Source organism: Calypte anna, chromosome 12 (genome assembly GCF_003957555.1).
Source record: "Calypte anna isolate BGI_N300 chromosome 12, bCalAnn1_v1.p, whole genome shotgun sequence".
NCBI classification, from domain to species: domain Eukaryota; kingdom Metazoa; phylum Chordata; class Aves; order Apodiformes; family Trochilidae; genus Calypte; species Calypte anna.
Window position 1 is genome coordinate 16,608,846 of NC_044258.1, and position 16,702 is coordinate 16,625,547.

Consider the following 16,702-nt stretch of genomic DNA (forward strand, 5'->3'; position numbering starts at 1 on the left):
GGCAACCCCAGCACCAGCACGCAGGGAACCCAGCCATGAGAAAATGCCATCCCAGGGAATCTCTGCTCAGCAGGAAAGACGGGCTCCAAAGTTTCCCCTGGACCACAAAATCTGGGAAAACAGGGCCAGAAGGGACCTTAAAAGCTCATCGAGATCATCTCCCTGCCCCAAGGCAGAATCAGCTACTTGCAGCTCATCACCTTTTAAAGGTACAAGAAACTCGTCGAGATTTAACCACCCAAATGCAATCCTCACATCAAAAGCCCTCTTCTCTTTAGCTGCTGGCTCCAAGAAAAATTCTGCAGCACTTGGTGAGCTACTGCAGCATCCAATGTCTGCTGACCCATAGCAATAGCTGCTGCTGGATTTACAGGGGTGTTTGGGACTTAGTAACCAAGCACCTCTTTACTTTTCATCTTCAAAGCACCTCACAACCATTAACTAATTAGCAAAAGTAATTACGGGGCTGCTTTTCCCTGTTTATTTACTCAGTCCTAAATAGAAGCCTTAAGAAACTGCAGTCACCTGAGTGGGCTGCAATGGCACTGCCACCAATGTTAAATGTCATCCCATAAACCACTTCATTTTGGGTTTTAGGAGCCCAAACAGGCTGAAGGGAAACTGCCTAATTCATGCGTGGAAGTTTCCCTTTCAGGAGGAGGGTTTTGCTGTGTTCTTAGCAGTTCTGAAGACATCTGCTGTTCTGAGGAATGAACAGACAAGAGGCTCTTCCTTAACCTGATCTCTCTCAAACAGGACACTGAAGGTGTCTTGAGCAGGGCAAAGGGGACAAACAGGACACTGTGGCTCTCCAGATGTTGCAAAACCTCAGAACAGGGTGGACTAGCCCTAATTATTGTCCCATATCACCATAGAGTGACAGTGTCAGGAGACTGGGGCCACTCTGCACCAAGGAAAGCCCAGAAAGCAATCAGGTCTTACCTTTTTAAAGAGGCTAAAAAATTAAAGCAGAAAAGACATGCAGGGAGGTAAAGGGACTGTCCCAAGGTCACACAGTAGAGTGGCAGAGCAAAGGATCCCAAAGCTCAGCATTTAACAGACATGCTATACAAGTGACAGTCTCTTGGACTCTTCCCTCTGAGCCTGGAATGATTTTCCATCATAATTTAACACTTTGCCACCTGGTTCACCTACCAACCACTGCTATAATGTGATCCAACCCTGGATTGTCAAGGAATTTGGACAGCCCTTGTCCTGACCCAAATCCATATAGTGAAACGTGTCACTCAGGAGCAGAGCATCACAACATTAAGATTTTTTAACCATCTTTCTGCCCCCAAGGCTACCAGACAGGGGGTTTTAGCAGTGCTTTAACAGCGAGGTTGGGATTCAAAAATAGGTGGGGAAAATGGCTGTAAGGAGATTCATTTGTAATGCCTGCAATCACCAGGGTAAATTCAGAGAGACCTCAGGGAGCTGGTGAGGGGCCTCGGGAGCCCAAGCAGTGAGTGCTCGCAGGGTCACACGATGAAGATGGAAGGGTTTCCTAGATTTATCCCAAGTGGGAGCAAGGTCACCAGTACAAGGTTAAGTGGATGGATGTAATTCAGACAATGGAATCCAAGTCTTCTCCATTTTAGATGTAAATAAGTTGAAACAGACTAGCAGGTGCAGCTCCAGGGAGGGGATGAAACTGATGTTTCGATCAGAGTTTGCAGAGGGATCCATCATCTGAACCACAGAGACAGGCTCAGCCCCTTGGGTAGCTCTCCAAAAGGCCACTGGCTCATCTAAACATGGCATTTGGGCCAGCAGATTCAGGTGGGGGGTTCTGTCATACTGACACACATCAGAATAATAAATGATTGCAGCAAACATCCAAACTGGGTAGCAATTATTGGGGAGCAGGAATAGATCAGCATCTCAGGAGTCAGGAAGGACCAGCTCCTGCTTTCTGTGCCCATAGGCAGAATATTCCCCCCCAAGTCAGATAGGAGCTGAAGTCTTTTGCTGCCCAGACCCAGACTTATGAATGTGCTAAAAATCACAAGCTTGGCCATAAATAGAGCAGTGAACCCTCATTAGACACAGCAACAACACTAGAATTTACTGTCACAGAGATACAAGTCTAAAATCCTGATGAAAACAGATGGAGAATGAAGATAGTCAGATAAGCATTAACTGTGCTAAGCAAATCTTTAGACTGTAAACTCAGATAAAAAAAAAAAAAACTAAGCAACACATGAACTGTCAGGTTTAACCCCTCGATGCCACAGCAAGAGATGGAAACCAATATGCTTTGCTCAAAGCACATAGAACCTCCAGAGGTCAAAGACTGATGACAAAACCATTTTACATGGAGATTTGAGCACTGAGATACTAACACACCTCTTCCCTCAAAACAACCCCTTAACTTTATCAACCAAAGATGCCCCCAAATACACACACTGTGATTGAATAGCCTCAAGACAGCCCCAATATTGCATATAATTACCCAGGATTACTGAAAGGTGATTAAAAAAAAGCTGGAAGAAGGGTGCAATTAGAGTGAAAGGAAGGACTTAAATGCATACTACAAGGTGTCCAAACCCAGGGAGGCAATTAGCTGGGTGTGGACCCAGCACAAGTGAAGAAAGCGATGCCAGCACCCATGCCCTCACCCAGCACCACCATAAGGGATCCATTGTCCTGACAGCCAGGGGACACAAGGACAGGTCCCCAGAGTGTAGAAAGCTCAGCAGCTTTTCAGTGGTGAAGGCTTTTTTGGGGAGCAGAGGATACACAAGGCAGCCCTGAGCCCTTAGGATGGGCTGGGGAGGGATTATTGGCCACACCATGTTAGGATACAGGAGTTGAGCTGTAAGTGGGTCAGGCTAATTCACCAACTGGCTCTGTCGGTGTGGCAGAGCTGGGTAATTACACCAGGGAGGCAAACAATAGCTGCAAGAGAATAATCCTCCCAACTTTAAAGCACCCGCCTGCATCACCGGCATTCACAGCCACGGCTCAGTCCCCGGGGTGTCACCTGCTGCTCACACTGCCCAGATACCCCCTCATCCCATCCCATCCCATCCCATCCCATCCCATCCCACCCTCAAGTGGAAGCTCCAAACTTTCTGAGCCTCTCAACCAGGACCAGTTTCCCCAAGCTGGAAGCACTGAGCTGAGAAAAAGCCCAGCAAAGCAAGGGGCTGCCTCCATTGGGAGGGCAAGGGAAGGAGTAAAGCAGCAGGAGAGGCAGAACACGAGCCCTTATTCAAGCAAATTAAAGACTGGTCCTTCTGACCATCCTTAAAGAGGCACTTCAGATGTGCTCTCATGCTGCATGGACACCACAGGGAGCACAGGCTGCATGGCTCAGGAGGCCTCACAGCTGCTTGACAGCATTTGGATGGTCCAGGACATCTTTCATCTCATCCAGTGATGGTGTGGATGAGCTGGGCTCCCCCAGCCCTACAGCCCTTCCTACCCAGATGGGACAGAGCACAACTTGAGACTGAACACAGTTCAATGCCTGAGCAGCAGCCACCACAGCTCCCTCCTGGCAGGATCTGCTGCTTCCCACCTCATCAGTTTAGGCCAACCCAGCTGAAGAAAAAGTTGGGAGTGCTTCACTGTGAGCAAGAGCTTCAGCTTTCTCTGTTTCACTCTCTATTTTGCTGGTTCTGCCACCCACCCTCATTCTATCTCCATTTGCTTCTGTTTTGTGCTTCAGCCAACGCCAGATGAAACTCAAAGGGCAGCAGCAGCTGCTCAGATTGGGTCCACGCTGTTCAGCACATGTTTAATGCTGCTTTTTTTTTTTTTTTCAAACATTAATCTAAGATTAACGTGGAGAAGGGTGGGAAGGACATAAATACTTCCCTGTTTGCAAGCCAGAGTACATGACAAGTGTCATTAGAATTAACATATAATCACAGCCTTTCCCTTTCCTACCACAGCACCCCAGCGTGATACCCAGCACTCACCAACAACAGAGCTGGCTGAGCTGTCACAGCATCTTTACCCTGTGGCCAGGAGATCAAAGGTGCAAAACTCTGCATGGCAATTAACACCAGGAGTTAGACCCAAGGAGGAGGTGACTGCATCAGGAAATGCAAGGTATGAAACTTCAGCTGCAAACCACAGAAGCCTTCACATGGAATGGGCCAGCCCAGCTGGGACACAAGTGACACCTCTCCTGCCAAGAGCCTCAAGAGGTCCCTGGGGCACCAGCACCCATTTCAGCAGCAGCTTTGGTCCAATCTCAGCCACTCCAAGATGCTGTGTGAAGTCCCTTGACTGTACATATACACACCCACCCCAGGAAAGTTCCTCCCCAAGCCACCAGCCCAGCCCCTCAGGAGGACTCATGGAGTTAACAAGTTGGGGTGACCCATGGAGATCTGCATGAAGGTCCTGTCCCCCCTCCTTCTGTCACATTTTGCTTACAAGCATAACCACTTTGCCATCCCTCTCATCTGCTGACAAGCTGGCAGGGGCTTTGGGCCATGGAGGGGGAAAGATAAAAGACTTGAAGGTGCGGAAGGCCAAGTGGTCCTTGTCCTGGGCTCTACACATCCCATCTTCAGGAGCAGAACAGCAAACAGAGGCAAAGGACAGAGCATATTTTAATACTCCTTGGCTAGGATCAGACTACATGGTTGTGAGGCTGCATGGCAACACTCCCCTCTCCCTTGGGATGGGGAAGAATTAGGAAATATCTGTTATAAAACTTTCGAGAGCTCTCTGATATATGACTACTTTGCTCTCCACGAGCTGGAAGCCAGCCAGGCTTTATGCTCACACCAAGGGGCTGTTTCAAAAACTCCTCTTGGTGAGCATTGGTCTTCAGGCTGCCAAGTGCTGTTCACAAAGCTATCACCATTACAATCTCCTCCCAAAACTTCCATTGCTTTTGACTTGCTTCCATTTTTCTTTTCTTTTTAGTTTTGTTTTTTTTTTTTTAAAGTAATTCTTGCAAGTCCTTGAAACAAATGGGAAATTAAATAAACTCCTCAGCACCCAAATATAGAGAGGAAAAGGGGAACACAGCCAACTTGACCAAGATCTTAGTTTACAGAATGTATTTTAAGGGCTGGCAAAGAGTCAACTGCATGGCTGCAGAGCTATATGGAGGTTAACTCCAATGTGCAATAAACATGACAGTGCTTCACTAGCCAAGTAGGGTGTTATTTTTCCAAACGTGGCTGTTTTGAAAAGAAGAACAGACTAATTTATCTTCCCCAATTTATCATCAACATGTGTGTGACCAGTTCTGACCCACCTCCTTAAAAGTATTCCAGCTGTGGTCATGGGCTGTGCAATAACACACTGGAGGTGTTACAAAGCTCCTCTGTCCCTGTCCAAACACATCACTTCCATTCCACCTGAAACCAAATGCTGGGCTTTCACTATTTCAATTTCCAGCTGTAGAGTAGATTTCAGAGCCCTCTGTAAATCTAAACCCAGATTTTACAGTCAGTGACAGGAAAAAAAAGCTTTTAAATTGAAGTTGTCACCACTGAAGGTTTTCAGGCAGAAGTTCTCAAAGCCTTGTAAGAAAGAAGCACATGGGAAAACAAAGCCCAGACACAGACAGAGCATCCTTCCAGCCACTGCATCCTCCAAAAATACATGTGGATAAGCAAGCTTCTAAGTCACTGAAAGGCCCTTCCATAGACCAGGAGATCTAAGTTTTACCAAGTTTTACCAGTTCTACCTCCTGCTCAGTGGCCCAGATGTTCCTGACAACACACAGGACCTCTCCAAGCTCCAAAGCATGGATGCTGGTGAGCAGGAACCAGGTATTTGGCTGGACCACACAGGACCTGGAGACTGGAATGTCAGAAACCAGAGGAAAATGAAGGCAGCTGATAATGAAAGAAGGCCAGAACACTGGCAACATTTGTTACATGGGCTGGAGGCCAAGGTTTGTGCAGGCACCAAGGGTGAGGAACCAGTGGGTGCTCTTTGGTGCAGATGCTGAATCCAGTTGATCTCCAAGGAGAGCCAGGGAGAAGGAGAGAAGCAAAGCCCTGAACAGGCTCTGCTGGCAAATCCAGAGGACATTTCAGTCCCCAGGCACATGGAACAGGACTGCCTGACACTGCTAAGGAGGAAGGTGATGATGGGGGGGGGGTGTGTGGAGGAAGAAACAGCCCTGGGGTCCTTGCGTTGGGTGCACAGGGATTCTCTGCTTCAGGGAACACTGCTCAAGTGTGATTTATAAAAGTATTATATAATATAAAAGTATAATAACATCTCAGCCCTCGTGTGTTTTAGGCAAAGGGGATCCCCCTGCTCCCAGCTGCTCTCGGGGGATGAGGACAAGGCAAGGGGGGGACTGAGCAGGGAACAACAGCTCCCAGAGGATGCACAAAAGCAGCAAAGGGCCCAGAGGCACAAAGGAGCTTTGACTGCATAGAAGAGGATGGAGGTGGGGGAGTGGGTGGGGAGTAGAAAGAAATACATTTTTGGCAGCAGAGATTTTATTGTCTATTTCTTCTTGCTTTGCCAAAATGTCTACAGAAATTGCAAAGTGCACAAGCTCCAGATTCCTCCAAGACTTAGCAGGGAAAAAAAGTCCTATCAGATTTGCAGAAAGGAGCAAAGACATTTGCAGGAAGGAATGTGGAGTTGAAAGGTGAAGAAGGAGAGCATGGTTCTGCACTACAGAGCACAAAGTCAGCCTTAGCCCTTTCCAGAACTTTTTTGCAGGTTTAAATTACATTATTTATTATTCAGAAGCCATATTTGGTTAGCTATCACGTAATAAAGAATGTATTTAATATGCAATACTATTTATTCTGCATTTTTATTCAGCTGGGAGCAAAACCTCTCAAGTCATCTAGGGTAAAACAGCCAACACACACTGCCCAGCAGCTCCAGCCCATGCCCAGAGATGCCAGGCTTCATTACAGAGATACCCTTCTCTTTGATTAGATACAGCCACTTAGAGGATTTCCCACACAGGATTGTCTGCACGTCCTGTAAATACATTTCTGATGCAGCCTCTGAACTCAGCCAAGGATAAATCCCCTCCTCCAGCAGAGGGATTGGCACCAAGCTTGACCAACACACTCCAGCTGGCTCCCATGGGGTGTCCTGCACATCATCAAGAGCCCCAACAAGATCTCCTCATGCAGAGAGAAAAGTCACCCTCCTGCCCTCTGCTCAGGAAAGAATCATATTCCTTTAAAGCACACAAGCCATGGGAGCAGGAGTACTTACACACTGCAGTGCTGTCAACACATGCCAGTGCTCAGGAATGTCAAGAGGACACAAACACAAACTCCTGCAAGCAATTGGGCCTCTGCACCATGCTGGATTTAAACAAGCTACCATGAAAACTTTGGAAACAGCTTTGTGAAAGCAAAAAAAACCAAAATCAAAACCAAACAGGACTGGCTTTTAAACAATCTTATGCACACAGGTCTTTTCCCACCCCACTATTGCAGCATTAACCCTCTGAGCATCATTCCTGACCCACACAGAGCAGAAGCTTCATGCAGAGATCCAGGTGAGGATATGGGCATCCTGCAGCAGACCCTGTGCTTTGAGGAGCATCCCTGAGCATAGGGCTGGGTGGATATTGCTGCTTTTTTGGATTTCATTAGGATTTCATCACTCCCACAGCAAGGAAAGAAGAGGAATTAAAATTTTTTAAGAAGAGATGCCAAGTTGAGGCAGGTCTGACCTCCTGGAGCTGGATTAATGAGTGAAAAATGCCAGGAAACATTCCTCACTGTCATCAGTGAGCATCAGCCACTTGCTTCACCAGAGCTGGGGAATCTGCTGGTGGTCAGGAGCTGACAGAGCTCATCCTGCACCCTCTGCATTCCTCCCTGCAGCACCACGGGACCATAACACAATATGTGAGCACATCTGAGGTACCTTTGTGAACCTTCTTGCCCACAGCTTGTGGACTTAAATATGAGAGAACTGATCCCATGAGCACTACTTGCAACTTAGAGCCTGGTTGTTAAGTTTACCAAGTGGGACAGAGTATTTTTAAAAGACCTCATTTGAAGGTTGAAAACCACTGGATGAAAAGTACCTTGGAAGTAAACAAATTGGCTTCTGATGAGGTGGCTGCAGCCAGGGTGTGAAACCCTAACTCAGCTTTCCCTACTTGCTCAGCCTTGCCCAGAGATTCCTCTCCCAGGAGGCAGGGATGCTCCTCATCCCTTCACTGCCCACAGAAATGGCACGGGAGAGAAAACCTTCCCTGCTTCTGCCAGTTTTGCTCGCAGGAATGGGCAAGGCAGACGTTTGGGATGTAGCAATTAGAGCAGACACCTCACAAGCCACAGGGGAAAACATGACCCAACCTTTTATACAACCCTGGTTTGGTGACATGAGTGTCTACCCTCAGTGAGGGCAATTCTCTTATGCCTCTCTTCTCCTTACCTTCCTCTCATGCTGTTTCCATACACAGGTACAATTACACCCAGGTGTTTTCCTGTTGCCTCTGGTTTGTTCCAACAGTATTTCTCATGTCCTGCCCCCAAACCAGACCCATTTCCCAATTCCAGAATTATTTGTGCTATTGATTCAAACTGTTTTCTGTGAAAGGATCACTACGAATTACTAAAATCCTTCTTTTAAAATGACAGATAAGGCAAAAGGAGATTTGGTTTTTGTGAATCTTAGCCAGTGAGACCCCCCAGTTCTTTAAAAGATCAGTATGTTGTAAAAAACCAATTTTCTCCACTCTTCCAAACAGCAATTCCTGTACTAAACACAGTCACAGCTTTGCCATTAACCACTTTCACTTCAGACTTCTGGCCCCACCATAAAATAATGAATACTGGATATTGAGTAAGAACCCTCTGAAGTACAGAGAATATTAATTGTGAAAATTATGGCCAGCTAAAACAAACTCCAGCACCAGCTAACAATACAGGATTGCTTTCCAATAAAAGGTTGTAAGAACTGAGTGACCCTCCTAGAGGGATAGAACTACAAGTTAAAAGAAAAAAAAAAAAAGAAAAAAAAAGGCAGATCCCTCAGTTTGACATTAACTGGGAAATCCCAGAGATACCATTGGAGTAAAGTCCACTGAACTGCAGCTGCTATTGCACCCCTGGTCCTTAGGGGCATAAATACAAGTGTTTTAATTCTTTGATTGCTACTTTATAGGATTTATTACTTCACTGAATTAAGGCAGGAAAGCAGGAACCAAGCTCCCAGTGCAAGGACCTTCCTCATGAGTCTTTTCTTCTTGAGAAAGGTTTGACTCAAGATCAGTAGAGAGATGCTTGTCTGGAGTGTTTGCTATGCAGTGTATAGGAGATTTCAAACAACTTAAAAACTTTTGAGTATTCAAGACTTATTCTAGTGCAGGGAGCACACAGCAGGGCTGTGAAAACAGGAGAAGGAAACCATCCTCATCCATTTGCCTGAAGCATCAGCACTTAAGCAAAGGAGAAGAAAAAGCACCCTGGGGTCTCAATACTTCAAAATATGGTCTAGAAATCAGATGCAGCTCCTAGCAAATTTGCAGGACTGTGTAGGTGCTGGAGAAGCAATAAAATGTAGATGCACAACAGGGCTCTGAAGGATGCTGAGTCTTACCTGGTGTACACAGGACTTGGCATTCAGAAAGAACAGCTCTACTGTAGTTTTGTCCTTCAGGAAGGAAATGCTTTCAATGTAGAACCTTAAAAAAAAAAAAAACAAAACAAAACCACACAGCAAAAAGTTACTTTCTTGAATAGGTTTCATCTTCTGTCAAATCACTTTATTTCCTCAATGTTTTGTTCTCTAGCAATAACGGGGCACAGAGGAACTACGAGCTACTGCACTTAATTTCCTGCCTGTTAGGAGGGAACAAGCAGAAAATCACAACCCAACAGAACACAGGGAACAACAAAGTCCTCATTCAATAGATCACATGTATCTCATGGCTTTTCATCTCATTTGAAAACCATGTTGAACGCTGGAGTAGCAAAGCCCATCCTTCCTGTATAGATAAAGTCACAGAAGTGGAAAAGATAACTCCAAATGGATAAGGTCACTCCAAATAGCCCACTGCAGGTCAGAAAGCTTTGCTGGAGAAAAGGGACCAGGGGCAGCTTGGCAGGACTGTCCTTCCTCCAGGAGCAAGCAGCTGCCATGGGCTCAGCACCAGGAACTTCACTCCAAGACAAGCAAAAAGAACAAGGAATGCTTTGGGGTCAGCTCCATCCCATGGGACACATCCACCCTAATGACAATGGGACTCCCAAAACCAGAGGTTTACATGGAAGGGCTGCAACCAACTCAGCCTTCAAGGCACTGCTCACCACCTTCCTCTTCCTCAAGACCATGGGTTTATGTATCAGAGACACAGACACCAAACAGAAGCAATTTCTGGTCACTCTGGCCCAGCCAAGGGGAGGAGATGGGTCCCAGTTTGTTCCAGAGCTATGGCAAAGACCACGTATGGCACTCTGCACAACCCCACAGAACCTGTCTGAGCACCTTTCTAACTCACTCAGGGCATCAGAGCCAACAGTGCTGGGGTGCATTAAATGGTGGGGAGAAAACCCATCTCTAATTTGAGGAGTGTGGAACTGCCAGCTCAGTTTAAAGAGACAAATTTGTGTCAGTGTGGTCCTGTCAATCCTTTAGCTGGGTCCAAAAGAAGGATACTGTGTTATGGGTCCCTATGGAGGATGAATATGTTGGGTTCTAACAGAAGATACACATTTTTCCCAGCCAAGCAAGACCTGGGTCACAGCCACCACCGCCCCAGAAGCCCAGACCACACCAGGGCTTCCCAGGGTCTTGCCTTGGATAGCCCAAGGGCTGGATGGCCAACAGCAGGCACACAGCCCATGATGTTTATCAGAACAAGGCCAGCTTCTCCCAAACCCTCCTGACAGCCTCAAGCTCCACTCACTGAGGTCCTGGGGTAGATTTGGTGTAGATTTGCAAGAAGAGCACAGCAGCAGCATGGAATGTGTGGTAGGAAGCAGTGAGTAGAAAGCTAAGGACTGCTGCCCCTTGTTAGTGTGACTTGAGACAAGCAATACATTAAGCAGTAATTGGTTTAATATTTTGCATTCCTACTGTGTGCTTCACCAAATTAATGTTAAAGCACTCCCCACGATGCTCCAGCAGGATAACAAGATAATTTACCCATTTGGCAGGCATGCAGCCTGGCCAAGGGGTAGACCCAAGCCCAGCAGCCTACCCCAGACATTTTAAAGGTTGTTTGACATTTTCATGATTCCCCTTTCATCAAGAACTGTAATAGCCACAAGTATTTCCACCCTCTCATGATCACACCCAATATAATCTTCCCCCAACAGCCTCACACTTCAAATACACCTGAGTGTTTCTCTCCAGAAATGCAGAGCATCCAAGGGCAGGACCCTCACTCTTTGTCCTTTTCCAACCTGCTGCTAGACTGGTCCTTCACAGCATGGCCCTTCCTCCCTCAAAAAGGGGATTTTCCTCAACTAATGACCTCAGCTGCACTTGCAGTTTCTTTCAACTAAGAGTCAGATCCAGCTCGCATCCTCAGAAGCAGGATGGTGTCCCTGGCTCTGAAGAGAGGTAGCTCCCAGCACCCCAGGAGACCACAGGATCTATGGATTTAGGGAGAGGGCACCAGGGAAGTGCTGCCCCCACCCCAGCCAGCTCTGTGTGCTCCATTTCTTCCATGGTACAAGCTGCACACTCTTATCACCACAGGACAGATGGGGAACACTGGACCACAGAGATAAAGATGCTCAAGGGATGACAGGCATCTTGGGGAACACCATAAAATGTGTTCTGCTTCTATTTCTGATGCTGTTAGCATCCTTGAAACTAGAATGATGTTTTTCTAAGTCCTAAGTCTGCATTATAGAGCCCTTTACAAGCCTTATGAAAATGTTCATGACAGGACTGGGGAAAAATAATGAAAATCTGAAAGGATTCTAATGCCTTTCATTACTGAATAGCAAAAGCTCAGGGCCAAAAGGTTATGAACAAAAGGAGAGCCATAAGGAGGTGGTTGGGATCCCCCTCCCTCCATTCCCAGTACTGCTACTGGAAGCTGCTCAGTGCTGAAGGACACCCAGAACTGATCCTGTTGTACATTTGCCACTTGCTATGAGAACAGCAGCTCAGGGCCCTGCCACTTCCACTGGCATCTCAAAAAATTTATTCTGCTCATGGCTGCACCTGTTTCAAACCTGCAGAAGGCTGTTTAGGGAGGTTTGCCTGACCCAGGGGACACATCAGCCACCAACATGGTCACATCTGGAATGGCTTGAGACTGCCCAGACCAGGGGGACAGGAGCCAAGCCCTGGGGCTCCTGCCCAGCCCCCTTGTGCCACTTGTCCCCAACCCAGCTGTGCTTTGCAGTTCAAACCATGGGTGCACACAGCTTCAGCTCTGTATTTTGGTTGCTTTCATGGGAATCTTAATTAAGAAATAGGCTATGACAAGGCAAATGTGTTTATATGAGATAAGTGTCTGAACTAACCACCCAAGGCTTACGCAATGGAGCAAAGGACTGGAGTAGCTTACTTATCCAAAAAGTTGTACCAAAGAAGAGAGGTGCAGGTTTTCAAGTGGCTATTCTGCTGGAAGATCTCTTTTCTACAGACCAGACAGTGTCTATATTGCTATTTCTATATCCTCCTCTTTTTCTGCTTCTCACTGCCCACACTGTCATTTGGCTCCTCATTGCTTTTTTTTGGCTCTCATTGTGACCTCAAAGAGGTCAAGCTTAAAAATAGCTTCTAGAAGTTGATCTTTCCAAGCCCACTCCTCAGATAGTAACTCTTGCCCAGGTCTCTGCCCACCATCTCCTGTACAAAACTATCTTGCAATGGGGAGGGACAAAATTAATATCCCAAGCCAACACCACTAATTCCAAAGAAATGCTCATCAGGTGTCTCCCTCACAGTTTTCTTGGCCTTTCTTTCATTCCTTGGACTCTCTTTCATATCTTACAGCATACTAGATCCTCATCAAACCCAGAGAATATACAGAAGACCCTTTTTTAAAAGTGAGGAAGGGAAAAGAAGCTCTAAACTTCACCACAAATAAGCACATGTTCAGGAAAAAAAAAAAAAAAGTAGTGTTTTTTGAACCATTCCCTCAATGATGAGGGTGGGGAGGACACAGCAAGGTGACAGAGCCAACAGATCCAACTACATGAGAGGCTCTGCCTTGGAAGTGCTTCAAATGATTAAGCACACAAGGCATAAATTTACCCAGAGATGAAAAGCAAATGAGGTCAGGTTGCTCTCTTTTTCCTCAGAGTCAGGAAAATAAGTACTCCAACAATATTAAGAATATGATGCCTGGTCTTTTCTGCCAGCATAGCTCTGTCTTGTAGGACATGGTTTCTTTCAGGCCCTAAAGCAATGCAATCACATTGGTCAAAATCATCACTTTGCCAGGGATTTTATGCTCTCCTGAGGACTGGCTTCAGCTGTGTGAGCAAAGAAACCATCAGCAATCCCTTTCAAGTACAGACAGCCCTTAACTAAGCAAAGGAAGAAGAAGTAAGCACGATTGTTTAAACAAACTCCATTAAAATTTAGCACTATTAAAAGGCAGGCAAAGGAAATATTTAAAATATAGAGGTTTACACACAAAAAAACCCCCATCCTAGCAACAACATCTTAACTTTTAGCTGTGCAAAATGTTCCAAACTACTTTATTTTGTTGTTAAATACAAAAGAGAGCAGAATCTATCCAGGACCTACTCTCCTTCTAAAAATAATGTATTCCTTTGACATGTGTTTCCTTTATCAAATCTGTAATCAGGTATTTTAAGCAACCCCTGGTAATGTTTTCTTTGTGGAAAAAAAATTACTCACCTAACAGCAAAGTACAAAGTTGCTGGGCCAGGTTTCTTGGGCAAGTCATGGTCCAGGACTCTGTGATCCAGCTGCAGCCAAACACTCTGACCTCTGTGGGAACAGGTTGGGAGATGGTTAAAAACTGGAATGGGAAAATGCTGTTCTTTCTGTTCATGTTTATTCCAAGAGCTCCTTTAAAAAGTTCAGAATTCAGCTCTGAGGCAGGCAGACATGTCAAATTATTTCCTTTTTTCCCAACTTTCAGGTTTTGATACAATTAACTTCTGGATGGTAGGGAATAATTTTGCAGTTGTGTTTTCAGCTGCAGCACCAAAATCACAGCATGGCATCCAAACCCCCTAAATACTGAAATGCTTTCCCCTGCTATAGATGGGGATGCTCCCACTGACTTCTCATGTTTAGTGGGGATCAGTGATTTGTAGCTGGACATTTGCCTGGAGCAGAAATGGGTCTGACCTCTTCTGCAGCATGAGGATTACACAACTCTGCTGCCATAAGCCCCACTCCTCCTGTTCTACACCACCTCCAGCCCCAGGGTGACAGAAAACCCCACTTCAGAGCAGAGATTTACTGCAGGCACACCCATTGTATAGAACACAGTTCTCTATGCAGTGGCTGCCCTGACTGAAAGTGGAAAGAAGCCAGAAAGAAAACAAAAATATCCCCCCGAAACCCCAGTAACCTCCCTGAGGACCCTGGGGGGAGAACAGGAGCCCAAAGCTGCCCTGAAAGGCTGGGGCATGGGTGCCCTCCAGAGGCCACAAGCTCTCTTCCAGCCCAGCCCCATACACCCAGGCAGCCTCTGGAGTCTCACTGGGATTTCTGGAGGTGCCAACAAGCCTTGAGGTATTCCCCTGGCAGTACTTAAAAGCTCAACTTGAGGGAGCACCAGCACCCAAAAGCCTCCAGAAGAATTTCATGGCAGCACTTCTGGAGGGGGAAAAATAAACCAAGCGCAAAGAACATCCTCAAGGGATTTCCAGAAGAGTTGGAGGAAAGTATTTTCCAGCACTTAAAAGGACAAGGATGTGGCAAATATATTCCAGGGAGAGGCCAAGATGAAGATGAGTGGTAAAAATAATTCACTGCTGTGGTCAGGGCTCCAAAGTGTCCACAAGGTCCGTGACCACCAGCCCTTCCCCAGGGCCAGTCCTGCACCTGCAGATGGCAACAGCCTTGGCAGGGTGGCCCCAGTCACAGCTCTGACATGAGCTGTAGGTGAAGGCTTCCATCAGGAACACTGTAAAAAGCATTAATGGAGAACAGCAGGGACTAACATTATCCCCATTAGACAAGAGGAGATTTATTTAGGGGCTGTAATAGTCCACAGCTCCATTTCTTCACTGCCCTAAGCAGCTCTGCTCCAGCTCTTTTTTTTTTTTGTTTATTTTTTTGTTTGGTTTTTTGTTTGGTTTGGGTTTTTGGAATTTTTTTTTGTTTGGTTTTTTTGGTTTGGTTTTTTTGGCAGGTAAGTCTCCTGGAGACACTGGCACTGGGGAGTGGAGCTCTCTCCTGTGGATTTTGCTCCTGCATCCAGCAGATGTGGGGAAGCATTTCAGCAAAGTGCTGACAGATGAGTCTGAACACCAGCTGAGATTTCAATTAACCCAGCTGACTGCAGGTTAATGCCATGCAAGCAGAGCTCCCCCAGAGCTCCAGAGCCTGAGCACAGCATCCAGCATCTCACCCAGCCTGGCAGCAGGAGCCAGAGAGGTGCCAGGGGATGGGCAGGGGCTGCCTGAGCATCAGCATTAGCCCAGCTTCCAGGGCTGTGCATTTCAAGCATGTTCTGCTTTTGCAGTTTGTTTTTTTTTTTTGGTAGTCTGCAGAACAGCTTTCAGGATACCTAAAAGTAACAGGGAAGCCAGAGAGAAGTTGTTTATGGGAAGGCCTAACCTCATATTTCACTGCTGCTAGAGAAGTTGAAAAGACTCAGTAATAGATTTTGAGATTAAAGTGCAAAGCAGTAAGAGCAATTAATTTTGAAAATAAATGCAAAACTTTGTTGTTGTTATTAGAAGCACAGAGTAGGAAAGCTGAGGGTGTTCACATGGAAATTATTGCTGAATCAGCTTTTTCATCTTTGTGAAGTAAACGGGAAAAGTGAAAGCATCAGAAAGGTATTTTACAAGGATTCTTTGGTCTGTGCCTGGAGGATACTTTCCAAGTATTTTGTTTTCTGCCTTCCCCTTTCCTCAGCCAAGCAGCACAAGCACAAGGAATTAAAATCTTTCTTCTCAAAAAGTTGTTTTTCCATCACATGGAACAGCCATGGTATCAGGTAGAGGTTTCACATTGCAATAATCACACAGTTCAAAATAAATAAACCTACTTACGTATCATCTATAAACGTTATCCCAAAATACTCCTTTTCTTTCAGGTTGAAGTGTGAGGCCACCAGATCCAGTAACTCCCGAGACAAAAGTTTGGGCTATGGAAAGAAGAAAAATAATTTCACTCATTTCAGTGCAGGCTTTTCATATATAATATTTTGGGGGGTTGCTGCCAATATTGACACTTAAATACACATGGCCAAGTTAAAAACCTGCTGCACAGCTCAGTAGAGAGGTGGCTCCATCAGGCTTGGGTCAATGGGATCCAGGGATTCTCCAGGGATCCATGGGATGTGCTGAGCATGGACAGGCAATTCTGTATTTAACCTGCAACATCCCTCTTGAAGTGCATGGACCTATTGCTGCTTTCCTCCTTCTGGGGGAGAAAGGCAGCTCCAGCTTTCCTGCACTTACAGCAGGAGGGGTTTCACAATTAAGAAAATATTGGGTACTAAGATGATGCACACCAGGGGTGCATTTAAAACACTCTGAGAATTTTGGTGAAAGCAGATGAAAAGCTGAATGGAGACTCATGGCAGATATTTTGCCCACCGTGCAGCAATTCCCAGGGGAAACCCTCCTGCTAGTTCAGGTCTGAGTGCCTGAAAACCCAG

General features: G+C 46.1%; 1 protein-coding gene across 1 annotated transcript in view; it reads right to left on the reverse strand.

Moving 5' to 3' along the window:
• Window positions 1-16,702, reverse strand: part of FRMD4B (FERM domain containing 4B) — a 79,650-nt gene that overhangs the window by 43,309 nt on the left and 19,639 nt on the right. The window contains exons 3-5 of the mRNA XM_008499637.2: window positions 16,092-16,186; window positions 13,753-13,845; window positions 9,520-9,604 (exon numbers count right to left, since the gene is read on the reverse strand). Coding sequence (XP_008497859.2) covers window positions 9,520-9,604; window positions 13,753-13,845; window positions 16,092-16,186 — 273 coding nt within the window. The remainder of the gene's footprint in view (window positions 1-9,519; window positions 9,605-13,752; window positions 13,846-16,091; window positions 16,187-16,702) is intronic.